The sequence below is a fragment of the Manis pentadactyla genome, chromosome 3, assembly GCF_030020395.1.
Source record: "Manis pentadactyla isolate mManPen7 chromosome 3, mManPen7.hap1, whole genome shotgun sequence".
Lineage (NCBI taxonomy): Eukaryota > Metazoa > Chordata > Mammalia > Pholidota > Manidae > Manis > Manis pentadactyla.
Window position 1 is genome coordinate 111582727 of NC_080021.1, and position 23129 is coordinate 111605855.

Sequence of the window (23129 nt, forward strand, 5' to 3'; positions counted from 1 at the left end):
TCTGTTTCATGAGGACAAGCCTTCTCCATCAAGAGCTCCAGCCCAGCCTCTTCTAACTTCTGGCATACCTAGAGTGACCTATGACCTGTGGCTGGGAACTGCCATGCGCAGAAGCCACTTTTTGGAGAAAAGGACTTCAGCTGGAGTTGTGGGAACTAGAGGAGAAGGAAAATAGAGATATGAGAGGGGAACCAAAGGAGAGAAACCCTCCAGAGGAGGGGAACAGCAAGCCATTTCCCATTATTTCTGGAATCTCACAAAAAGAGATGCTTCAAATACTTACTGTTGGCAACTTGGGAGCTTTTTCTGAAGTTTCCAGATATGATGAAGGGGAGGTAGGAGTTATAGTCCACAGAGATCATTGTAAGTTTCCCTGAACTCTTATAACTGTCCCAAGTTATTGTTATTACAGCAAAATAGTACACTAGATATGCCAAAATTCTATAATAACAGATCATTTAAAAATGCCAGGAGATTTTTTATTTTAAAAAAATCATGTCAATGGAAAAATCACTGAGATCAGAGACAAAATGAGAATGCCAGTCCAAGGAGAATATGAATTGCTGAAACTGCTGCCTTCTCTGAGAACATTTAGAGAGCCTCATGCTTAGAGTTTTCTCAAAAAAGAGTGTTAGGGACCGTTTACTTTCTAAGAAAAACAGTGAACAAGAAGAAATAAGCTTAGAAGACTCTGATGGCAAGCAAAGCAGTTTCAGTCTCAATTCTGAGTAGGAATGAAAGAGAATTTCCCCCAAGATTTCAAGGTCACAGCCATGACAAGGAGTTTCAGCTTTGAATGTGCACTATGTGTGTGATGTGTAAAATCCCAGGATAAAAGGATCCTTTGTTAGACATTGCCTTAGAGGACCTGAGAAGTAAAGTCAGATTATTAGAGTAACACAACCTCTACCTAGGCCTCCCACTTCCCAGAAAGAGAGTTCCCACCAACTGTGAACGCTTAATAAAAAATAAAAACTCACACATGCAAAAAATCAACCCAATAAAACTAAGGGCAGAGTAACAAACATAAAGCTGCACCCACAAAGAACTATCAGAGGGAATAAAGCAACTAGGTTTAATATGTCTAAAGAAAAAAGAGTGAGCTTTAAAAAAGACTTAGGGAAGAGAGGCTATAAAATGACCAGACAGATTTGAAAAGAATCAAACTACAATTCTAGAAATGCAAAAAAAATTTACGTGAAGAGCCATTGAGGGAATGGCTCAATAGCCAAATAGACATGGCTGGAGAGAGAATTACGAGGAATGTACATTAAAGAAACAGCAGAAAATATGAAAAGGAGGTCAAAGTGCCTGAGAATTTTCCAAGATTGTCAAAGAACACATGTCCAATCCGAAAGACCAACACATCTCTACCTAGATAAATAAAAAGAAATCCACGCCTAGGTGCATCATTGTGAAACTACAGAACACAAAAAATAAGGAGAAGTAGTTAAGAGCAGCCAGAGAAAAAAAAGGCAATTTACCCGAGAAGGAATGATGATCAGACTACAAGCTGAGTCCTCAACAGCAATGCTGGAGCCTGAGGACAGGAGCACATTAATATTTGCAACGTACTGACAGAAAGCAACTGCAAAACAAGAATTGTATGCCTTGCAAAATTATCTTTCGCAAACAAGAGGGAAATAATTTCTATACAATAAAACTGAGACAATTTACCACCAACAAATTTTCACTTAATGGAATTTCCCAAGGGTGTTTTTCAAAGGGAAGGAAGAAATCTTCAAAAGGAGACCCAGAGCTATAGGGACAAATGGCAAATGAATAAAGTCATAAATATATTACTAAGTCTATTCAAAATTGAGAGTATAAAACAATAATGTCTGATTTGTAGAGTTTGCAATAAATAATATAGAGCCCAAAGACTGTATTAAAAATTGGAGGTATGCTGGAGGATGGTTGGCAGTGGTTGGAAATAAGACAATAATCCGCTATGTATTATTTAGAAAGTAGGTAAATATATCCACTAGAAAGTTATAAAAGTCATGTATATATACATATGTGTGTGTATATACACACACACACATCTAATACAACAGACTACAAATATGCAAAGGAAAAATTAATAGAAGTACAAGAATAACTTGACATACAGCTGCTGAATGGAAAATTTCAATATAACTTTCTTACTATTTATAGATAAAGAATAACAGCAAAAATATAGAAAACTTGAACAATTCAATGAGTCAGCTTGATTCAATGGGCAATCTAAAATTCAGTTACAGAGTCCGAATATGTTCTAACAAATGGACAGTTAAAAATTTATCACATACTAGGGCATAAAACAAATCTCAACAAATTTTAATAAACAGTAATCAATTAGACCATGTTCTCTGACCACACCTGGTTAAATAAGAGGTTAACTAAATAATGTGAATGTAAAAATCTCAATGTATTTGGCTATTTCAAAGAACTAACTCATGGATCAAAACTGAATCAAAATGGAAATTAAAAAATACTAAAAAGTGAATAATAGTGAAAAAACCATATGTTGAAACTTGGAGAGTGCAACCAAAGAGATGCTTGAAGGGAAATTTATAGCCCAAAAATGCATATTAGAAATGCAGAAGGTTGAAAACTAATACAATTTCCAATTTCGAAATGTTAGAAAATTCAATAATAGATGACAGCAGTAAAGATAAAAGCTGGACGCAATGAAAAAGAAATCAAGGATGCAATAGGGCAGATCAAAAAGTCAGGTGTTGGTTGTTGAAAATTAAAAATAGATCTCTGGGAGAATGTTAAAGAAAAAGAGAGAAGACACAAATAAATAATATTACAAATCAAGAAGGGACACAACTGGAGATACAACAAAGAAAAGGAAGATAGGAGAATCCTATCAAAAATATTTTTCCAATGAATTTTGAAAATTTACATGAAATGGAATAATTTCAAGAAAAATATAACTTACTATATGTAACTATTAAAGAAATTAAATAGTTAAAAATCTTCTCAGGACCAGAAAATTTTACAGGTGAACTCTGCCAAAGTTTTCAGGAAAAGACTGTTCCAGTTTTTTACTAACTCTCCCAGATACCAGGAGGAAAAGAGGACAATACTCCCTATTCATTCTGTGAGGCCAGTTTAACTTTGGGTTCAAGTCAGATATGAACAATAAATAGGTAATGTATGAAAATAAAACAAATAAAACATAATAGAATTCAAAAGCTAGATGACAGCAGTATGTTAGGATTGAAATGAGTGATAAGGTTGAAGCCACCCAAGGCTTAATATTATTCAGTGGGCTGGTAAAGTTATTGATTACTGTTAGAGTTTAAATGTAAGTATGTTACAATTTCAAGGACAACTGCTCGAAAACTAGAAATAAAATGTATGTCTTCCAAATAAGCATGGGGAAAAAATGGGATGAAAAAAAAAATCAATTCATTACAGTAGAAAGAAGGATTAATTCAGAAAAAAATGGACACAATAAGATATGAGAAATAAGGCCAGATATATAAAGAATAACAATGAAATGACAGCTGGTTTTTAAAAAATCCACCTATATACTATTTACAAGTAAAAGTTGATGAAACTTTTCTTCACCTGGCTTACCTGTGCTAAAGTATCCTAATTATGTCACTGTCTCTGTGTACTTCTGGTGCCTAATATAATGTCAGTCACAGACATCTGAGCCAACATATGTCACACCAGTAGGAATTAATTTGTCTTCAAGGTTCTTTGGGAGCTTCAGAGGCCTGTTTTTACTTGATCAGTCATTGCCCTTAAGGTGTGAGTACTTTAGGCCAGCCCTGCAGTTCCTTGAGAAGTCACACTGGGTCCTGTAAGACTGACCCCTTGACCAAGAAATTGCACCAAGCTCTTCACTGTTGGAGCATCATGGATCTTGGCATAAGATTTCGGCCTCCAGATGTCATTCTGGGACCTTTTCTGAGGGCGCATTCTTTCATGGACAGCTTAAGGGCTGACTACACTAAAATCCAACTCCACGTTGTCCTGTCTGTAGTGACATTTAGTCCTATCAGTTTCATATTGTCAGGATCCATCTTATATATGTTGGTAGTCAGCCGTCTGGGGCAGCAAAATATGACTGGCATTAAAGTGCTGGTGACTATTTATGTTGGCAGAAGAAGTTCTATTTAAAAGGCCACAAAAAAGAAAATAGAGTTAAAAGAAAATTTAAAATACAGAAATTCTTACCCTTTTGCTTCCTTTAAAGAAAACAATGCTGAGAAGAAGAAGGTCTGAAGCTTAAGAATCATGCTGTGCTCCTCTCATTCCCTAGGAACTACTGGGGCTCTGTGCCTAAGCAGATTCGAAAAACAGGAAACAGCTTCTCTTTTCTCCAAAAACAGCAGTCTGCCCACTTCCACTCTGACTGACATGCTCACAACAGGCAATTGCAGTTAAAACTTTACATTCACTTTTTTTCAAAGTAAAACACAGTTTAACAAAATTTTTTAAGTGCGTGGAGTTTTAAAAAGTTAACACATCCAATAAAAAACAGTGCTTTCTTGTCACAATACCTGAATTGGGTTTCTCAGAAGCTCCCCTGCTTGTTTTTAGCTATTTCTTCTGATAGTTACCTGTAGGATTCTAAATCCAACTCTCACTTTGGTTTCTCAGTTTCAGACACTGTCGACTTCTTCGTGTAAAAGATAAGCATTTGGAACTCTCATGAGATCACCGCAGCCCTCAACTTGCTCCTTCCTTCCTACACACTTCTCTGACACTTTTTAAATAAAATCAATAATCAATGTTACATTTTTATGTCTATGAAAGTTTTATTTTCTCCTGAGCAAAATCTTATTCTGTGAGTGCATTTGGTTTTCCATGATCATTTCCATTTTCTGTGGAGTTGGCACTTGCTTCATCTTTATTTCCTAGGGTTTTTGTTTTTAATGTTCTTATCACAAGTCCTTCCCAAACTCTTCCCAAGAACTGTAAAACCTGTGATACTATTTTAAATACTTTTCCACATGGTTAAACATGGCAAGTAAACTACAAATTCTAGTTTGTGTCCCCACGGAGACATTTCCTGAGTCCTTCTCCGCTCCTCTTCCAGTCCAGATGGTGTGATCTAATTTATTGCAGAGATGGCATCTGGGGAACACCCTTGTTCTCACTCTGCATTACATCCCCTGTTCCTTAGATTGGCTCCTTCTGCTTCCTGTTTACTCTTGTTGTGCGATATCATCCCACAGATTCCTGAGAAATAGTGTATGGGAATAGGCAAATAACATTTCTGAGACTTTGAATGTCTAAAAATGTATTAAACATCACCTTTGTACTTTGGTAGGTTGGCTAGATATGGACTCTGTTTTTTTCTTCACAATTCCAAAGATATTGCTCCATTGTCTTCTAGCTTCCAGTGTCTCTGATAAGAAGTCTAATGTAATTCTGGATTCTGTATCCTCTGAATATAACTAGTCTTTTTCTCTGGAAAATGTTTGGATTAAAAAAAAAACTCTGGTGTTTTAAAAATTCATAATGACATCCTTTGCTTGGATCCTTCGTTATTCACTTTGTTGAGTTCATCATTTCAATTCTAGGAAACTATTTTGTACTTTTTATTAGCCAAATCTCCTGTCTATATTCTTTGTTCTCCTTTTTCTGTATTATCTATTATTTATATGTGGAATTTTGAATTAATCATGAAAATTTCCATAATTGTTCTTTCCTGTTTTACATCTCTTTACCTTAAGTTCTCTTTTTGGTAGGTATCCCTCAATTTATCTTCCATCCCTTTTGATATTTTTTATTCTGTTTACCTTATTTTAAATTTATTATTTAATTCTTTATTGTTCTTTTTGTCTTTTATATTTTTTGTGGAGAAAATATCTTCTCTAAGCAATTTGAGGATATTAAATGCAGATTTTAACTTTTTTTCAACTTTCTCCATTGTCTTATTGCCCCTGAATATCTATGGCTTCTTGGACGTCTCTTTATATTAAGAAGTTATTTAGAATATGTGTGTATGCAACAGGACACATCTACAAGGGCTTCACGCAAGTTTCATAGGAGAGGTCCAGCTGTTTCCATGAGGATTATCAAATGTCAGTCTATGCAAATCTTTTCCTCATCCTCCAGGGAGTCTTTTTATATCTCAAGAGAAGAGAATTTTCTACTTTCCAGCCTTGGGGAATATGCCTAGCTGCCTGTACTCTTGGAGCTGAGTCATGGAAAAGTGGTGGGTGTCTCATCTCAATATTCAGTAAATGGGTTTTTTAATTTTATTTTTTGATTTACATACAGTACCATTCACTCTTTTTGGTTTACAGTTTTAGGAGTTTTGACAAACACAAAGAGTCACAAACCACCACCACAACTGAGAGAACAGTTCTATCATCCCCCAAAGAACTTCGTGCTTGCCCTCTGTAGGGAGTCTCTCCTTCACACCCTGACTACTAGCAACCTCTGACCTCTTTGCTATTCCTGAGGTTTTACTTTGCTGGAAAGTAATAAAAACGGAATTGTTCATTCTTTACATTTTAATGTCTAGTTGTTTTCCTTTGGCATAATGCATTTGAGATTCATCCACCCTCTTAGATATGTATCAAGAGTAGTTCATTACTTTTTTGGCTGGTTAGTATTCCATTGTATGGATGTAATGCAGATTGTTCATCCAATCCCCTGTTGAGGGACAACTGGACTGGTTCTACTTTTTGGTGATGATGAATAAAGCTATTCTAAACATTTGCATACAGTCCTTTGTATGAAAATAAATTTTCATTACAGTCCCACTTTCTAGGCATGAGATTGCTGGATCATATGGTGAACATAGTCTTAACTTTGTAAGAAGATGACAAACTGACAAGGTCATAAATATTTTCTTCCATGTTTATTTCTAACAGTTTGATTGATTTACATTTCAATTAAGGTAATCCACTTGAATTAATTTTTGTAAATATGTGAGGTATAGGTCAGTGTGGGTATTTTTTTTGTCACATGCATATTTCTAATTTTTCCATCAATATTTGTTGAAAAGATGATTCTTTCACCATTGGATTTCCTTGTACCTTTGTAAAAAATAATTTGACAATATTTGTGCAAGTCTATTAGCCTATTTCATTCATCTATTCTTGAACAAATATCTTACTGCCTTATTGCTTAATAGTAAAACCACAAAACTGATAGTATATGGCTTCCAACTTTGCTTTTTCAAAATTTTTCAAAATCTTTTGCCTTTCTCTATAAACTTTATATCAGCTTGTTGATATATACAGACATTCCTCTGGGAGTTTGATTGGGGTTGTCACAGGTGAGACTAGGTCCTTGGAGGAGCAACACAGAAATTGTGGAGGGTATATATGAGGTGCCTCTTAGAGACTCTTGGCCACGGTCAAGACAACTTTACAAAGGAATTCTCACTCAGCACACTTTATCCAACAGACTTTGACTTAAGACTTCTGCTTCTGGTCAAGATGAAGTAACAGGCATTGTTTCTGGGCAGAAACAACTAAAACAACTGGTAAAATATTAAACAATTGTTTCTGAGACATTGAGTATCAGCTAATGAAGAACATTTCTCCCAGAGAAATGGGAAACAAATGAGGTGAGCATAATGCATGATGGAGTTAGGAGTCTGAGGTTACAAAATCTGCTAAAGTTTGCAGGACAGAATACAGATAGGAGAAGCCTGCACAGAGAGGGTGCTCCAGAGAGCTCCAGATTGTACCTCCTTAGTATTCTGCAGGTACCAATAAACACATGCTTGTGAGAAAACTACCCAAGGTGGGAGAAAGGACCACTTACACAGATGAAAGGGATCATATTTGGTGTTCACATGGCGGCTGACACAGTGCCTGTTGCCAAAATGGGAAAACTCATAATTCTGAGTCCAACGGGTAGATCTTGGCCCCAGGAAGATCTTGCCTAAGAAGTGGAGGGAAATTAGCCTTAGATGGGACACTACTCTGAATGTGCCTAACAAAGCAGAGGAGCCAGATCCAGTGGAATCAGTTTCCCAATAACTTAACTGCATCCAAGAACAAAGCCTATAGAGACACAAACCTATCCAGCAACCAACAAGGTAAAATTCTTAATACCTGTCATCCAATCTAAAGTTACCAGGCATGAAAAGAAGCAGAAAAATATGAAGCATAGTGAATATCTCAATATCCACAGCAAAAGTATTTAGCAAAATTTTATTCCTGGTTAAAGTGTTTTTTCCCTACTTGATAAAGCACATAGAGGAAAAATGAGTGGCTGACATCACACTGAATGATGAAGGACTGAATACTTTCTCTCTAAGATAAGAAACAAGGCAAGGATATGCACTTTCATTACTTCTATAGATCAATATAGAGAGTTGCTAGTCAGTGCAACCAGGCAAGGAAAAGAAACAAAAGTCATCAAGATCAGAAAGGAAGAAGCAAAACTGCTTTTATTCACATACGATGTGACTGTCTGTGGGAAAATCTGATAGAAATGTATGAAGAAATTCCTAGAACTAATAACAATTTAGAAAAGTTGCACTATACAAAATCAATATACAAAACTCAACATGTTTCTCCATATTAGCAGTGAGCTCTCAGAAGTGGAAACTGAAAAATAATATCCCTACAGCAGCCCAAAAATGGTGAAATATTTGGGGTAAGTCTGCAAGAGCTGTACATTAAAAACTACAAACCATGCTGGCAGAAATTTTAAGAGATTTTAAATAAAAGGGGATACATATTTTGTTCACGGTTGGAAGACTTAACATTGGTAAGATGTTAGTTCTGATGTATAGATTCAACACAATTCCAGTGGAGAACACCAAGCTCAGGGCTAACGTTCCACTAACACGTGTAAACCACACTGTGGAGTCGGGTACAGGAGAAACATGTTGTGACTGCACCAGATAGTTGACTTTGCAGGGCTGCCTGCGACTCAGCCTGGCTCCAGCTGTTCCTGCTGCCAGCACCGATTCCACTTGTAAAGGCTTTGCCTTGCTATCCATCACAGCTTCTGCTGAGAGCCACGAGTCGCTGCTGCCACTCTCTCCAGTAAAATGGATGCCCACACAGAGTGTATTCCTCCCATTGCTCACTTCTGACCTGAAGTCTCCTGGGGGTGTAGCAGATTACCAGCACCAATTTATGTGCCTGTGCTCAAGCTGCAAAGGAGGCTGAACAAATGAAATATCCATTTTTTCAATCTTGAAAAGGTGAAACTTATCAAGTGGAACATTTCCTAAAATAAGAAGGATGTTTGAAAGCGTTGGGCAGCCAGAAATGGAACATCTGTCCCAGATATAGGCCAAATACTAAAAAGAATCAACAGAAAATAATTGGACTTCAGCAGCTGTATTTTAAAAGAAACTCCCGAAACTAGAAGTATTCAAATCCTTTTTGTTGGTCCTCAAGACAAGAAAATCCCATGTTTTAATTCAGGATGTGCATCCATTCCCATTTCCCTCAGATTCCCTTGAAAAAGTGCACACAACATACAAAACCAAAACATAGCCTATGGGATGTAGGAGGTCTTCCTCAAAAGTCTAAGAATGAATGACCTATTCCTTTGCCCAGTTGGCACTGCTTCCCAGCAAGTCAGAGGGATCCAAGAATTAGAGCACGGAGAATCGTGTGCTAATGTACAGCAATGGAGAGGGCCACCTCTCTGGAAATCTTTCAAGAAGAGTTAGAGCTTGAGACTGGGGGCTTTGCCCTCATCTGGTCTCCTGTTGCTGTTTTTAAAAGATTTTAGAAGTTCTGTTAAAAAAATTCAGACACCAAAGTCATTGTTAACATCACTGTTATAATTTAAGGCATTCCTGGCAGTCTTGGGGAACAAATAAGCAAGACGGCTTTGAAAAATAATACATTTCTTCATAGGTGTCTTTTTTTTAAAAATCTTTCTATATAGCTTTGTGTGGATGCAGTCTAAAAATATGTAATCTGTTTCTCCAGACCAGCATAAAAGCAGGGACTTAATAGGGGTACACATGCACACATACAACACACCCACACACACAGTATTTATATAATTGTACCCCACATTGCATTACAGGACTTTAATCCTCCACTGAGAGAGCATTCCTTGCACCTTCCTGATGGGTCCAGCCAGCTCCAAATCAAACCTCTACGTGGGATCTTTCAGGGCCAACCCTAGGTAATTATAAGGGCTTTGCCGTGGGGGTAAGCTGTCCTCCACACCAGGCTGGGCACACAGCCACTGCCTTGCAGTTTTCTGGAGGGAGCTGCAGTCAAGGACTCAGGGCCCCTGAGTCATTGCGTTCACCTGCACATCTGCATTCCTGGCCTTTGGGTAGAGGCCTCCTGATGGCCTTGGCTGAGGCACTTTTCTCAACTCTGAGTCTGTACCTTTGCATGCCTGGTCCTTCCACCCACCCTCTCTACACCTTGGGGCCCATAAAAAAAGGCAGAAGCCTCTTGTCTAGGGCTACTCAGCAGCAAGAGCATCTCAGCACTGCCCCGCAATCTCCACTGATCCCCCAACTCTTGCCCAGTACCATTCCCTGGGGAAAACTGGAACACTGGGCAGCTGGCAGCTGGTTTGCCTCTTGCTTACACTGTCACAGTTAGTGAGGAAAGGCTTGATTGGTACTTTCAGTTTGGCTGTTGTCCTAGTCAATCACCTACTACCTGGCCTTTTAGCCCCTTGCTCCCACGCATCCAAATAACCTCTGAACCTCTGCAGGATTCCTTCCTGAACAGCTATCTCAGCTGCCTTGGAGAGCGTATGGTTTCTCCTCTTCTCTCGCTGTCTGGTCTTGGGACTGATGACTGGAGCAGTGCCCCACTGCTGGCACTGGAGCCACGTCCCAGTGATGTGCAGGTCTCTTGGCTGGCCTGTGTGTCAGGCCTGCTGTTCTGCCACGTGGGCATTGCTGATACTGTCTTTTGCCACGATCTCATGCTCTTTTCTATGTCTGCTGTGTATATTTGAAGGATGAGTCCCTCCCCGACATGGGCATAACCCATTAATGAGTCTCTAAGCAGGACTGTTTGTTTGCTTAGGGACTTGGAGAGGTTTCTGTGAAATGGCTCATTCGCTTTTATGAGAACTTTTTCCCTAAGTTGCTGACACAAGGCGACAAGGATAAGATAGTCATCGAATGATTGACATTTATGGTTCTCAAGATCACTGCCTCTTTGCTACCATCTAGTTTTATTAAACCCCTCCTCTCCCCGATGAGTGTCAAATGAAGTTCTGTCTTGGCTACCTGTATTTGGGACTGTTCACTGACTCACATGATCACCATCCATCCCCAGAGTTGGAGAGGCTGGAACGTGACAAGCATCATTTCCCACAGTTCCTTTATCTAAGGTTGAGGATTCAAGGTGGGACTCCCTAATTAGATACATTTACACGTGATTTAGATGGCAGAAGTGACACAGGCGCCCCCTTCCTCCTAGCTTTGGCTCTTTCTGTGGCCAGAGGTTACAAAAATTAAAATTTCTCTGCATCGGCAGTCTCCTGCCTTCTGAATGTCCAGAAACAGCTGCAGCAGTGTGCAGAGATGGGGCGTATCTTCAAACTCCCAGCTCCAGTGGCAGCCTCGGAGGTCATGGCTGGCCTGGGAGCTCAGTTCTGTATTTTTTTGCATGTCAATTTCTGGAAGCTCAGGTTTTTGGTCAGAACTTTTTCCTCCAGATCTTCCAGTGATTTTTGTGATCAACTAACTCCAGACATTGAATCACTGCTTTCTTAGAATATCCAGAGTAATTTGTTTCCTATCCTGAGCCCTGACTGATAACACCCACCTTATAAGTAGCTGTCTGGGATGCAAGCTGAAACTCAAGCTGGAACATGTCCCTTTTATTGGGAACCCCACGCATCCATTGCCACTATAAATATTTCTCCTTTGATATATATTTTTGCCTGCCCAGCACTGAGTAGCATATATCTTCTGATGGGTTTTAACTAAAATATATGGCTTAAAACTTCAGAAGAAGTCACTAGAGAACAGGTAGAATAACTGTATAGTTCTTCTATCATTTTAATGGGAATGCTCTGGAAGGCATTTTGACTTACATTTCTCATGTACCATGATCTTTTACATACAAATCTGAAGATTAGGTAAAGACAGATTTTTTTTTTTAGGTAGCAGCAAGTGAAGACATACACACCTAATGATTATTTTGGTGGGTGGCACAATATTTCAAATGATAACATTTCCCAAGCGCAGCCTCATATATTGTAAAAATCAATGGGTTTCCTCTGCTGGAAAGAACTGGAAAGCCAGGGTTGTGGAGTGCAGATCTGGCCCCTTTGCAGTGTCTCAGCTCTGTGGCCAGCCCGTAGTTCTTTCTGGGAACTATGCCTTAGGTATTTCTGCAAGAGCATGAAAGAGATTTTTACTATATGGTGCTATATTCAATTAATTCAGAAGACTAAAAATACAGCCTGAGACACTGGAATTTTTGACTGCAAGGTTTCCATTCTGGCACATTAAAATAACATTGCTGCATTAGAAGAAAACCCTTGGGCAAAAAGCAAGGAAGGCAGGGAGCTCTCTCTTCTTAGGTAGTAAAATGGTGTGAGGTTTTCAGTTTTATGTAGTACTGCTCTTTCACCACTATATATTTTCAAATGGCATGGGTATTTTGGGCATGGAACCTGTCTGCTTAATGATTTCAGCTGCAGTACTAACTTAATTACCTCAGCCTGGCAAGTTTGCTGCAGGAGATCAGCGGTGTTGCTCATTACAAACCCAGAGGTATCTGTCGACTGCGTTTTCAGCAGTTTCTTTGCTCTTTCCTCTGAGTTTGAAAAGGAGAGGCACTTCACTGTGTTTACAACAAAGTCAAGGCTAATCATATTCCATTGTTGTTTGACGAGACAATGAAAGCTCAACAAGCTTCCAATGGTGGCCACTGGTAGTTACCTATGGTTAAAGCTTATATAAATGCTCCTGTGCCCTGCCTTGCCTGCAATAAGTGATGGCAATCTATAATTCTCATGCTGTTCTTTAGGTGGGGCAAATTATACATTCTCATCTTCTTGTTCAAGTAACTACCTTAGAATCCATAATATCTTAACCATGCTTAATGCTGGCTGGCTTTTGGGGCAGAAAAGGCTGAAAAGGAGATTCTTTGGAATAGTTTGCAACATGAATACCACTTAAGTATCACCCTGCCATTTCTGTATCTTAGAGGTGGGTGGAGGAAAACCACAGGTGCATCTCTCTGCCAGAATATATAGTAACATATTTTTGGAAGATTGTATAATGTAGTGCCCATTATACCACTAGTTTCATGAGATAATTATGAAGCACTAAAGCAAATCAGCATACTAGACTTGTTGAATATGCTAACATTCTAATTTTGTATAGAGGGTGATTACTGTTATTATTATTTATCGAGTGCAGTAAGTGTATGTAATGCTTTATAAACACATAAGCAGACAAGGGCTCTGCCCAGAGGAATCTAAGTTCTAATTGCTACTTGGTGCATAAATGGAGGATGATCAAACAAAATGGGATTCAAGAAATAAGTGTTTTTGAAGGGCTGAAGGATAAAAGCAAGTGGTCTTGTAGTTTTAGGTTGAAGTTGCCCCATACAATTCGGGGAGACTCCAGTACTGTCATTAAATCCACTTAAAAGTATTTTCTAGAGCTTTAGTTGGCTCCCAGAAATTTAGTCTTCCTTTACTTGGATTAGGTGTCTGGATCTCTCGATCATAAAGCACAACTCCTGGGGAGTTCACAAGGAAAGAAGTGAAAGAGCAAAGGCACCAGACTGTAGGCGCTTGGAGGGCAGGAAACAAGTCTGAGAGGTACTTGACCTTCTAAATCTCTTCTCTTGGCTAGGGCTTTTCTTGACTTCATATCAGTCATGGGAAAACTGAAAACTGACTAGCAGCATTGTTTTTACATATAAACAAATCTGTACATAGATGTATCCCTTATAAAAACCCCTAAAACCTGAGGGAGGCTTCCCCAAAATTTGACACATAAAACAACAACCTGTCTCTACACTGTTGCTCATGAGGTTTCAAAACATGACAAAATTGTTCTTTGGTGTCAATACAGTCCATTTAGGTTGAATACTCCACAGTTCATGAAAAAGCAGATTCAGAGAATTATTTGTTTTAAGTCCTATTTGAGAATCTAGGGGGGATGAATTACAACATATGAATACATGCATAAGCAAAATGATTTACTATTTTAAAATATAATAACACTAACCAAATCTGATTTTCATTAGCAAAGTTATTGCTAATACCTAATAGTACTATCTATAAATATATTATGCCAACTACTTGTTTTGGTTCACACTTTTGAAACTTGAATTTCTCAGTTAAGAACTTTAACTTCTTAAAACAAATCAACCACTTAGATTTTGTCTTTGGAGTTAACTCTACAGGATTAGAGGGCACTATGCACACAGTTCAAATACAAAGCTATTAATATATCATGGAGCATAAAATATTAAGAACAAACCCAAGTCCTGGAGAAGTGGCAGTAAAATTCCAGTGTTTTATACCAAATTTACTATATTCTGAAAACAAGTGCTAAAAATCTTTTGTTTTCTTTATCATGAGCTCTTTGGGCTCTTTTAAAATGTTTCTCTAAAAATACAGCTACATAATTGGACAGATTTATTAAAATCATTCTGAGCATAATCTATAAGTGATATGTATGTATGTGCATACACATACACATATATATTATATACAAGATATGTATGTTAACTGGTTTTTAGATAAGTCCTATGTGAGATAAGTTTTATCCTTATTTTCGCCTTTCCTTTCTTTTCTTTTTTTTTGTTGCAGAAGATTGTTTTGCTCAGGAGATAGCTTCTGGAAGGATAGAATTATGAGTCTTCATAGTTTTGTCAACATGTATTTGCTAGAGGGTTTGGTTAGAGGCTTTAATGGCTATTGAATGTATGATGAAAAGCCACTGTTATAATAAAATAGTGCCCTCTCCCTGACACCCCCTTCCTTTTACTCCCAACAGAGCTCTTTCTTCATTATAAACTTGATGTTCTGGCTCTATGGTAGCTATGAATTGGTGTGCGTGATTGTGTGTGTGTGTGTGTAGCTAATTTTCCACTCGTTCTCTGAAATGTGCCTGATAATTGAACTATCTGGCAGTAGGTGTCCTGTGTTGGAGAGCGCAGTCACACAGCATTGGCCTGCAGTGTGTTGGGGCATATTGGCAGTGCCTGGGCCTAGGTGACCTGTCCTCACAATGATCAGGGCAAAGTCAAGGGCAAGTTGCACTAACAGGGTTTCTTAATTTATCATAAATGCATACATTCAACTTAAATGAGATACTGCATTCTGAACAACAGAAAAATATTTGCAATGTACTTTGGACAGTGCTTCTGGGTTCCAAATGCCAAAGTTTTAAAACATGTAAATGTCAGTTGAAAAAGAGGAAAACTCTTATAGGATGATAAGAGCAGCAAGTGATGTTCCAGGGACAACTTAAACTTCCATTCAGTCATCAACAGTTATCTTTTTGAGAACTGATTTTGCTCCTCTCTCCTTTTCATTTCTTATATTAATAAATATAAATAAACAAATAAATACTGAATACATTTTTGTCTGAGTAATGTAAGATGCCATGAGTCAGTTTAAAACAGTTTTTAAAATGCACTTATTTTATATTCTTTAAAACACATGAATCCAATCAACATAATTTAGTAAGTGCCTGCCATTTACAGGCACTGTGTTGGGTCTAGTGGAAAAAAAGATAAAATTCCTGCCCTGGAGGAGATTATAAATTTTATAAATTTAGAAGGGAGACAGGCAAACAACCAATCAGATTAGAATGTGTAAAAAAGTTATACTGGGGGTGTGAACAGAATACAATAGTCAATCAAGGAAGGATTGTGTAGGCCTGCCACTTCAAATAGTCATTACAGAGGCTCTGTCCTTGAGCCTGTCATATCTGTTAATACTGCATGCTAACTCGCTGTTGACATTGAACACATGGAAGCAATATTGTGATACAACTTATAAGGTTCATATGTACCAGCATAGCTGCCACTCCACAATCTTGTTTTCAAACCATTCCTTTGTCAATGACTTACTTCTTCCCACACTGTTAATCTGAATTAACATTTTCGGGAACCAGTGATTCCTACTGAGGAATCGCTGTTTCTGAAATATGTATAACTAGGACCTATTATGTAATTCCTTCACAATGACAGGGTGTTTTAAAATTCATGGTAAAAAATAGGATGGTTGCAAGAAGACCCGGAAGCTGATACTCCCTCTGTCCTTCTCTGAAATGTCCTTGTTGTGTTCTAATTAGGAACATGCTGTACCTTTATTTTAGTTATTCTGTTTATTTGTTAAATCCAACCCTTCACTAAGGATATACATAACATTGCCAATTAGCTACTCTAATTTTCAAATGTGAGAGTTTCTAAGATTATTAAACCTAAGGCAGTAGACCCAAATCCCAAACTTCTTAACAAAGCTTCCATATGAGATTCAGGACTGCAGTGAAACTTTCTACTGACCCTGCTTTTATTAAGCTGAAGTTAAAAAGTGTTATTGTGGACAGGGGATCTTTTTCTCCTATTCTGTTTACTTCCCCCTCCCCACCCTTCCATTTTAAAGAAGTATTTTAATGAATGAGATAGCATCTCGGTCATCACACAGTGCTCTGGATTCAGGAGGTGAGACTCTTGATGTTAAAAACCACTATTATGCCACTGGGGCAAAACTGCTAGCTGCTCTGGTGGTCACTGCAGTGCGTACCTGCTGTCTCGCTGCTGACAGCCTGTCCCGCGACGCGAGAGCGCATCGGGCATTTGCTCCGGCCAGGAGGCGGAGGGGGCGCTCCAGGTTCAGCACCGTGGCGGGGTGCAGAGCTCCGAAGGCACCCCAGCAGCTCACTCTGCCCCAAAGACAGCCGGGTGGCTGCTAAGGGACAAAGCTCCAGGTACAATCTTCAGCCATCCTTGAACCTCTTAAAGACCCTTCATCTGATGCATCCACAGAAAATCTGTGTTTTTGTCCACCTTCCCTCGGTACCTTGAGAAAGAGGAAAGTTGGGTGGCTACTTAGGTCCCATTTGAGAGTGAGGTCCTGCAAGTGTGGCAAAACCTCAAACTGGGGCCTCACCCTGATGATCTCAAGGGACTCTTCTCAGAGTTCTAACCAGGGTGGCCCCAGACCGAGAAGCGAAGGGGTAGGTAGGTTACGGCGCATCTAGAGTCCTGCCTCGGCCTTGAACCCTTCTCTGGTTCAGGGTGCATTCGCCCAGCTGCTGGCGGAAACGCCAGGTTCGCGCGCGGCGGGTAATTAGGTGGGAAAGTCCCAGCCCCACTGGTCCCTTTGCGGCCGCTTCTCAGTACACAGCGCAGCGGGCTGGGTGTCTGCCCTGAGGTGGCGCGAGGAGCCCTCAGCGCATCGAACCCGGCTCCCGCCCAGGACTTCGTGGCGGGAGTGGAGGCCAAGAGGATCCTGAGAGCTCCCCATCCCCACCCCATCCCGCCTCCTTCCTACAGGAGCGTGAAAACCAACCCTCCCGCACGTTTTCCTCCCCTCTTCCTCCTAAACCTCAACATGCAGCTTTTAAAAGGCACCCAGTGCATCCTCTAACTTCGGGGGAAGAGAATGAGCGCCCAGCTCCCCCTCTCCCACGGTCTCTATGGCGTTCATCCTTTTCCTTTGGCCGCGTCCAAACTCAGTGTCCGTAGCGTCCCCGCCCCGGCCTGGAAGCGAGCGCCCCCGGCTGTTCACGGCGGCCCCTCGGCGCCGGTTTGCAGGGAGCTCGGTTTCTGGCTCGTCGTGGGATCCAGCTGCGGTTCCAACCAGTCCTCAGCCTCGCGAGGCACACGCGCGCGTGCACACACCGGCGCTCACTCTCCCGCTCACACTCGCGTGTCCTCGCTCGCTGCACCCCACCCTCGGCGCCGCTCCTCCGCGGGGTGGGGGTGGGGTGACGTCAGGACTGCAGTCCCGAGGAGAGCGGCTGGAGCGCGCTGCGAGCTCCCCGTCTGGGAAGCGGGAGGCGCACTCGGGCCGCCGCCGCTCGCGCGCTCCTCCCTCTCCTCTGCACCCGCCGCTACGCCGTCCGCCCGGGGGAGCATCGCGAGCCTGCAGGTGAATTGAAAGTCGTTTCCGGGGGAGGGCGGAGAGGGTGCTGCAGTCCTGGCACGCACTGAAACTGCAACTCGGACAGAAGCGACCCAGCGCAGGAGCAGGGCGCACGGCGCGGTGCGCAGCGTCTCTTGGCTGTTGGAGGCGAGCTCTGCTCAGCTCCCTGACCAGCGCGGTGGCCGGACCTCGACCCCGGGACCCCGGCCCTGGGCGCGCCAGCCGGCAGAGACCCCAGTCCTGCCATTTCGCGGCTGCGCCGGTGTGGGGAATGCGAGCGCGGTGGCTCCAGGTTGCCGCGGAGCAGCTGCCCGTGGGAGAGCAACGGAGGCGAGGGGGAGGCAGCCTCGGCCCGAAGTAAGTGCAGCAGAAGTTTGCGTCGATATCCCCGCCGCTTCCCTTGAGCGAGTGGGAGGCATTTCTGCTCCCCTCCTTCTCTGAGGCTACCGAGGGCAGACAGGAGAGAGCCTCGCCCGGAAGAGAAAGCGAGCTTTACCAGAGGGAAAAAGGACCGGGAGGGCAAAGGCAGGGAGGGCACCTGATGGGGTAAGGGGGTGCCTAAGGAGGAGACCCCCAGCGGGAGTGAGGGACGCGAAAGGAACCCGACCCTGGGAATCGCAGAAAGGTGGGAATTGGGGGAACGTGAAGGTAGAGGTAGTCACACTTCTGGTGACCTTGGCGTTCCCCCCTGGAGTGGCGAGCCAGGGGCTTGTTAGAGGTTGGAAACCGGTGCGACTAGGATGTTGCGTGGCCTCCTACTCAGGGCTGCGCAGAGAGCTCGCCCTTCCGAATGCTGGAAGACCTGGGGACAAGAAGCCGGCGAGAGGCTGGCCGGAGGCAGTGACACTGGAGGGTGAGGGACGCTGGAAGTCCAGGCCCAGGGTTCGGAGTGGGAGGCGGGGTCCTCGGAGAAGCTCCAGCCTCGGCAGAGGAGGCAGCATTCCAGGGTGGCGCAGGTGTGACTCTTCGGGTGGGTAGTTGCTCTTGGGCTCCTTTGCAGCCACCTTTGGTGGCTACTTCTTGCAATCGGGCGGCCTCTTTGAGGGCGACAGCGCAACGGGGAGCAGGCTGACAGGAAGTGGTGGCAGGCCTCCCTGCAGACCTCCCTTCCCTTGCCGCCGCGGGTCCCCTGGGTCTTCAGGCTGTTCCCTGCAACGCAGGAGCCGGGTGAGACCGCGTTTGCTCAAGAGACCATCGGCTTTTTGCTCACTTGTTTTCGCGGAGCGCTCAGCTTTTTGGCTCCTACCTCTTTAACCGGACTCCTAAAGGAGGTTTTATACTTTAACTGACTGAACTTTTAATGGGGGAAAAAAAGTTCATAGCACCTGCGCTCCTCCTAAGAGCAGAGTCCCGCAGAGGGCAGGCGAGGGAGGCGTGGGCCAGATGGTCCACCCTCTTCTCACCTGGAGTGGGTTCTCAGGGAATTTTCTATTAAATGTGATGCGATTTTTCCGGAAAGGCAATGAAGGCATCTTTTTCCCAGTAGGACTGTCTGTGCCTAGGAAACCGCTATCCCACTCAGCTTCTGGTACCAAGGGTACACTTTGGGAGAAGAGGGAGATAGTTAATTAAATCCCGTTGTTGTTGCTTTTTTTAAGTCACTCATGATGCATACTGATTACCCAATTTCATTTACTCAGATTCATTCACTTAATCATGTGAAACAGTTTATGAGGCCCAATATGTGCCAGGCATTGTGTTAGCTGCTGGAGCAATAGAAATGATTGATGTGTGGTCCCAGTACTCAAGGAGCTTATAGTCTGTAAGAAAAGTGTTCTAGAAAGAGGATGGAAAAAAAAAAACATGCTACAGGAAAGGGCAGGTATTACCTGCTTTTTTTTTTTTTTTACCACACCTACAGCTCACTGACTGTGGGGCCCATCATCTGCTAAGACTCCATCTTCCCTGAAGACATGGACACTATAATTAATCTTTCTTGACCAGAAGCCAACGCTGTATTAGGCACATAGTAGGTCATCAATAAGGTCTGTTAAATAAATGGATGAATTATTCACAGTGGGGAGTGTCTCAAAGAAAGATGCTGTCATACTGTACTTGGGGAATATGTAAAGAAGAAAGAATGAGCTGGAAGAGGAAGATATAAAAGGGTTGGAGAGGGCAGGAGAGAAAGAAGATAGGGTTCAGAAACGTTTGAAAGTGTATATTCTTTAACAAACAAGTTTTATTTTCCATTTTTATGCAGTGGAAATTAATAGCACCCAACTCAGTTCCCTATCTATGAAATGCATGCATCTCTGTGGATATCTAGATTTTTAGAGCAGGGTCTCTGTTAGTTTTCCATATGGAGGTCATAATGCCATGCTCAGGTGAATATGTTGATAATATGGTGATTTGGATGCATCTAGGACAGTAGAACAGGTTGGTGAGAAACATAATGGAAAAATGTAATGGAAAAATGTAATCTTAAACATGTGGGCTCTGGAGGAAGACAATTTATGTTTATTTTCCAACCCTGTCCCTTTCCAGCTATGCAACCATGGGCAAGTTACTTAAGTTCTCCAACACTTCTCTATTTATTAACACATTTTGTCTTGTTTTGTTTGTAGGTTATTAAATATATATGTATATATAGGTATAGATGTATTTGCATAATTATTTGTTTATTGTTTCCTCTCTAGATTGTAAATAAGTATTATAAGGAAAAGAACCAAGTATTTCTTGTTTATTGCACACTGTTCACATAATGGACACTAAGTAAATGTTTGTTGAATGAATGAATGAATTGTGCATGAGTGAATACATAGTGAATGAGCAATAATGATCGAGTAATTGCTTAGGTAGAATTGGAAATCTAAATACGAGAGCCGTATCTTCTAAAGATTCTAAATCAAAAAGGCTACTCCCTTTATCAACATCACTTTTTGGACAGAGACTCTGATAGGCTCCTTCTAAAACCTGTTTTCTTATTTCCTCTTCTCAGCAAGTGGCAGCTCCATTTTCTTGACTGCTTGGGTCAAAAAACTTGGAGTAGTCCTTGACTTCTTTCTCTCACAGCCAGGGTTTAGTGTGTTCAGAAATCCTGCAGCTATGCCTTCAAGATACAGTCCAAATCTGACCAGTTCTCACTCCATCTCGTGTCACCAGCCTAGAGCCCCTACCATTTCTGCCCTGTATTTTTGCAGTGCCCTCCCAACTTCTCTCTCTGCTTCCATCCTTGCTCCATCCCAAAGTCTAGGTCACACAGCCAGAGCAACACTACTGCCTTGTAAGTGAGCTCATCCTATTCCTCTGCTTACACATCTTCCCATCTCTCTTAGAGTAAGAGAAAAAGTCCTTAAAATTAACTTAGTTAACTTATCAGGCTCAACACTATGAAGCCCCTTCTGACTTCTCCTATTTTCCCCCCGTCAGTGTGCTTTCACCACACTGATATACTTCCTGTTCCTACAACACACCACATATGCTCCCTCCTAAGCAACTATGAACTTGTTCTACCTTTTGTCTGGAATGCTTTTCCCCAGAAACCTGCTTGACGCACTTCTTACTCCCTCCCAATCTTTTCTACAGTACCCCTTCTCAGTGAGGCCTCTCTGGGTTATCCAATTTAAGATTATATCCCTGTAACTTTTTAAGCCCCTTTCCTGCACTTATTTCCCTCTTAACTGTTGTGACTATAAATACCACATATTTTACTCATGTCTGTTCTACTCTGTGCACCTGGTGCACAGTATATGCTTAATTAGTGTAAGATGTTATTATGGTATCATCTCTGGTCTCCTGGCCTTTTCGTCCCTCCTTTTGGCCAGGAGTGTGGTCAGAGGCAGAATTCTTCCAGGATCCTTAGCTGTTATTTTTGGAAATGACCTTGAAGGATCCGAATGGTTGTTTACATCTGCTGCTAGAAATAATTAGGAAATAAATGCAATTATCCCAGAATTGGCCTAATTCTTTCCATGAAACGCCTTCTGACCTGAGACATCTGGAAGGGTGCTGCTGTAAGCTCCATCCTCAGGGTGAGAAGCGGGCATTCCATCGCACTGTCCATGCAAGAGCTCCTTGAATGGGGCAGGGGTCTTCTTCCCCTAAGGGATCCCATTGTGTTTCTTCAATGGCCGTGGCAGTGGGAGGCCAGGAAGAGGGGTACTCAAGGAGTCAGAAGTGGAGATCAGGGCCAAACTGGGAGACAAAGCTGTTTCTGGGACATTATTTCTCAATGGAATCACCTAGCCAAGTCTGGACTAAGAACAGGAATATGAGAGGAATTGAGAGATCAGGTTTTCAGCTCCTCCTGTCTCTTGCTGCTGGGTTTGCTTCCTCCTTGTCTTAACATGACTATTCTCATTGGTTGCCTCTCATTGGATCTGTTTAAATGCACTGTTGGTTGAACTGGTAGGATTTTTTTGATGCTTCTACCAGGATGTTTTGAGCAGATACTGGGCCTATGTGTTAAAGTTGAATAACCTATATTACATTTCTAATAAATTACCATACTAAACTATAGCTACTAGCTCAGAGCAGTCGCACTTCACAAGTTGACTCAACAGATAGTCTTTTCAATCCTCAGCATTCATAATCGTTTTGCTGTAACAGAGAAAAGTGTTCTGTGGTGCCCATTTTTTTGCTCTAGAAAGAGAAAGAGAGCCTTGGGTTTAGTACTTGTAGGTTACCAGTTCTGTTCCTAGCACTCTTGATGACCTTGGCCAATTTACGTTAGCTTAAAGTAGGTTTTCTGCCAGGGAAAGTTACTACTGCAGCAAAAATGGGGCTGGCCACCTTGAAGTACAGTCGTGAGAAATCCATTTCCATATAACTGTCAGAGTTTCAGCCAGAGAACTGCAGGAGACACCGGTGTGTGTGTTGGGTGAGAGAATATGTACTCCAGCATGGAAACCAAACTATCATACAATGATAAGAAAGAGGGGGTGACTTTAGTTTTCCATGTGGTGTACACATAATTTTTTTGCTTAGTTGAGAAACACATTTTGTTCTGAATGTCTTCCATAAGCAGGTTATTTGGAAATTGTTTTTCTCATAGAAATGATATTATATGTGGAATTTATGTTCCTAGCTGCCTTGGGAAAAGCCTATTTAATTCATGGCTGAACATGAAAAAAGTGGTATGAGAGGTTGATTTTTCATATGGGAATATGAGTATTAATTTCTAATTAATAAAATCC

The 23129-nt window shown here is 41.5% G+C and overlaps 2 protein-coding genes across 2 annotated transcripts in view; one reads left to right on the forward strand and one right to left on the reverse strand.

The window, feature by feature from the left end:
* Positions 1-11938: 11938 nt before the first annotated feature.
* Positions 11939-23129, reverse strand: part of LOC118910112 (uncharacterized) — a 92713-nt gene continuing 81522 nt past the window's right edge. The window contains exons 2-6 of the mRNA XM_057499354.1: positions 19395-19533; positions 18794-19059; positions 17770-18481; positions 16648-16923; positions 11939-12261 (exon numbers count right to left, since the gene is read on the reverse strand). Of these exons, the coding sequence (XP_057355337.1) occupies positions 16813-16923; positions 17770-18481; positions 18794-19059; positions 19395-19533 (1228 nt within the window). The 3' untranslated portion in view covers positions 11939-12261; positions 16648-16812. The remainder of the gene's footprint in view (positions 12262-16647; positions 16924-17769; positions 18482-18793; positions 19060-19394; positions 19534-23129) is intronic.
* Positions 18071-23129, forward strand: part of KIAA1217 (KIAA1217 ortholog) — a 638036-nt gene continuing 632977 nt past the window's right edge. The window contains exon 1 of the mRNA XM_036880951.2: positions 18071-18348. The gene's annotated coding sequence lies outside the window, so the exon portion shown is untranslated. The remainder of the gene's footprint in view (positions 18349-23129) is intronic.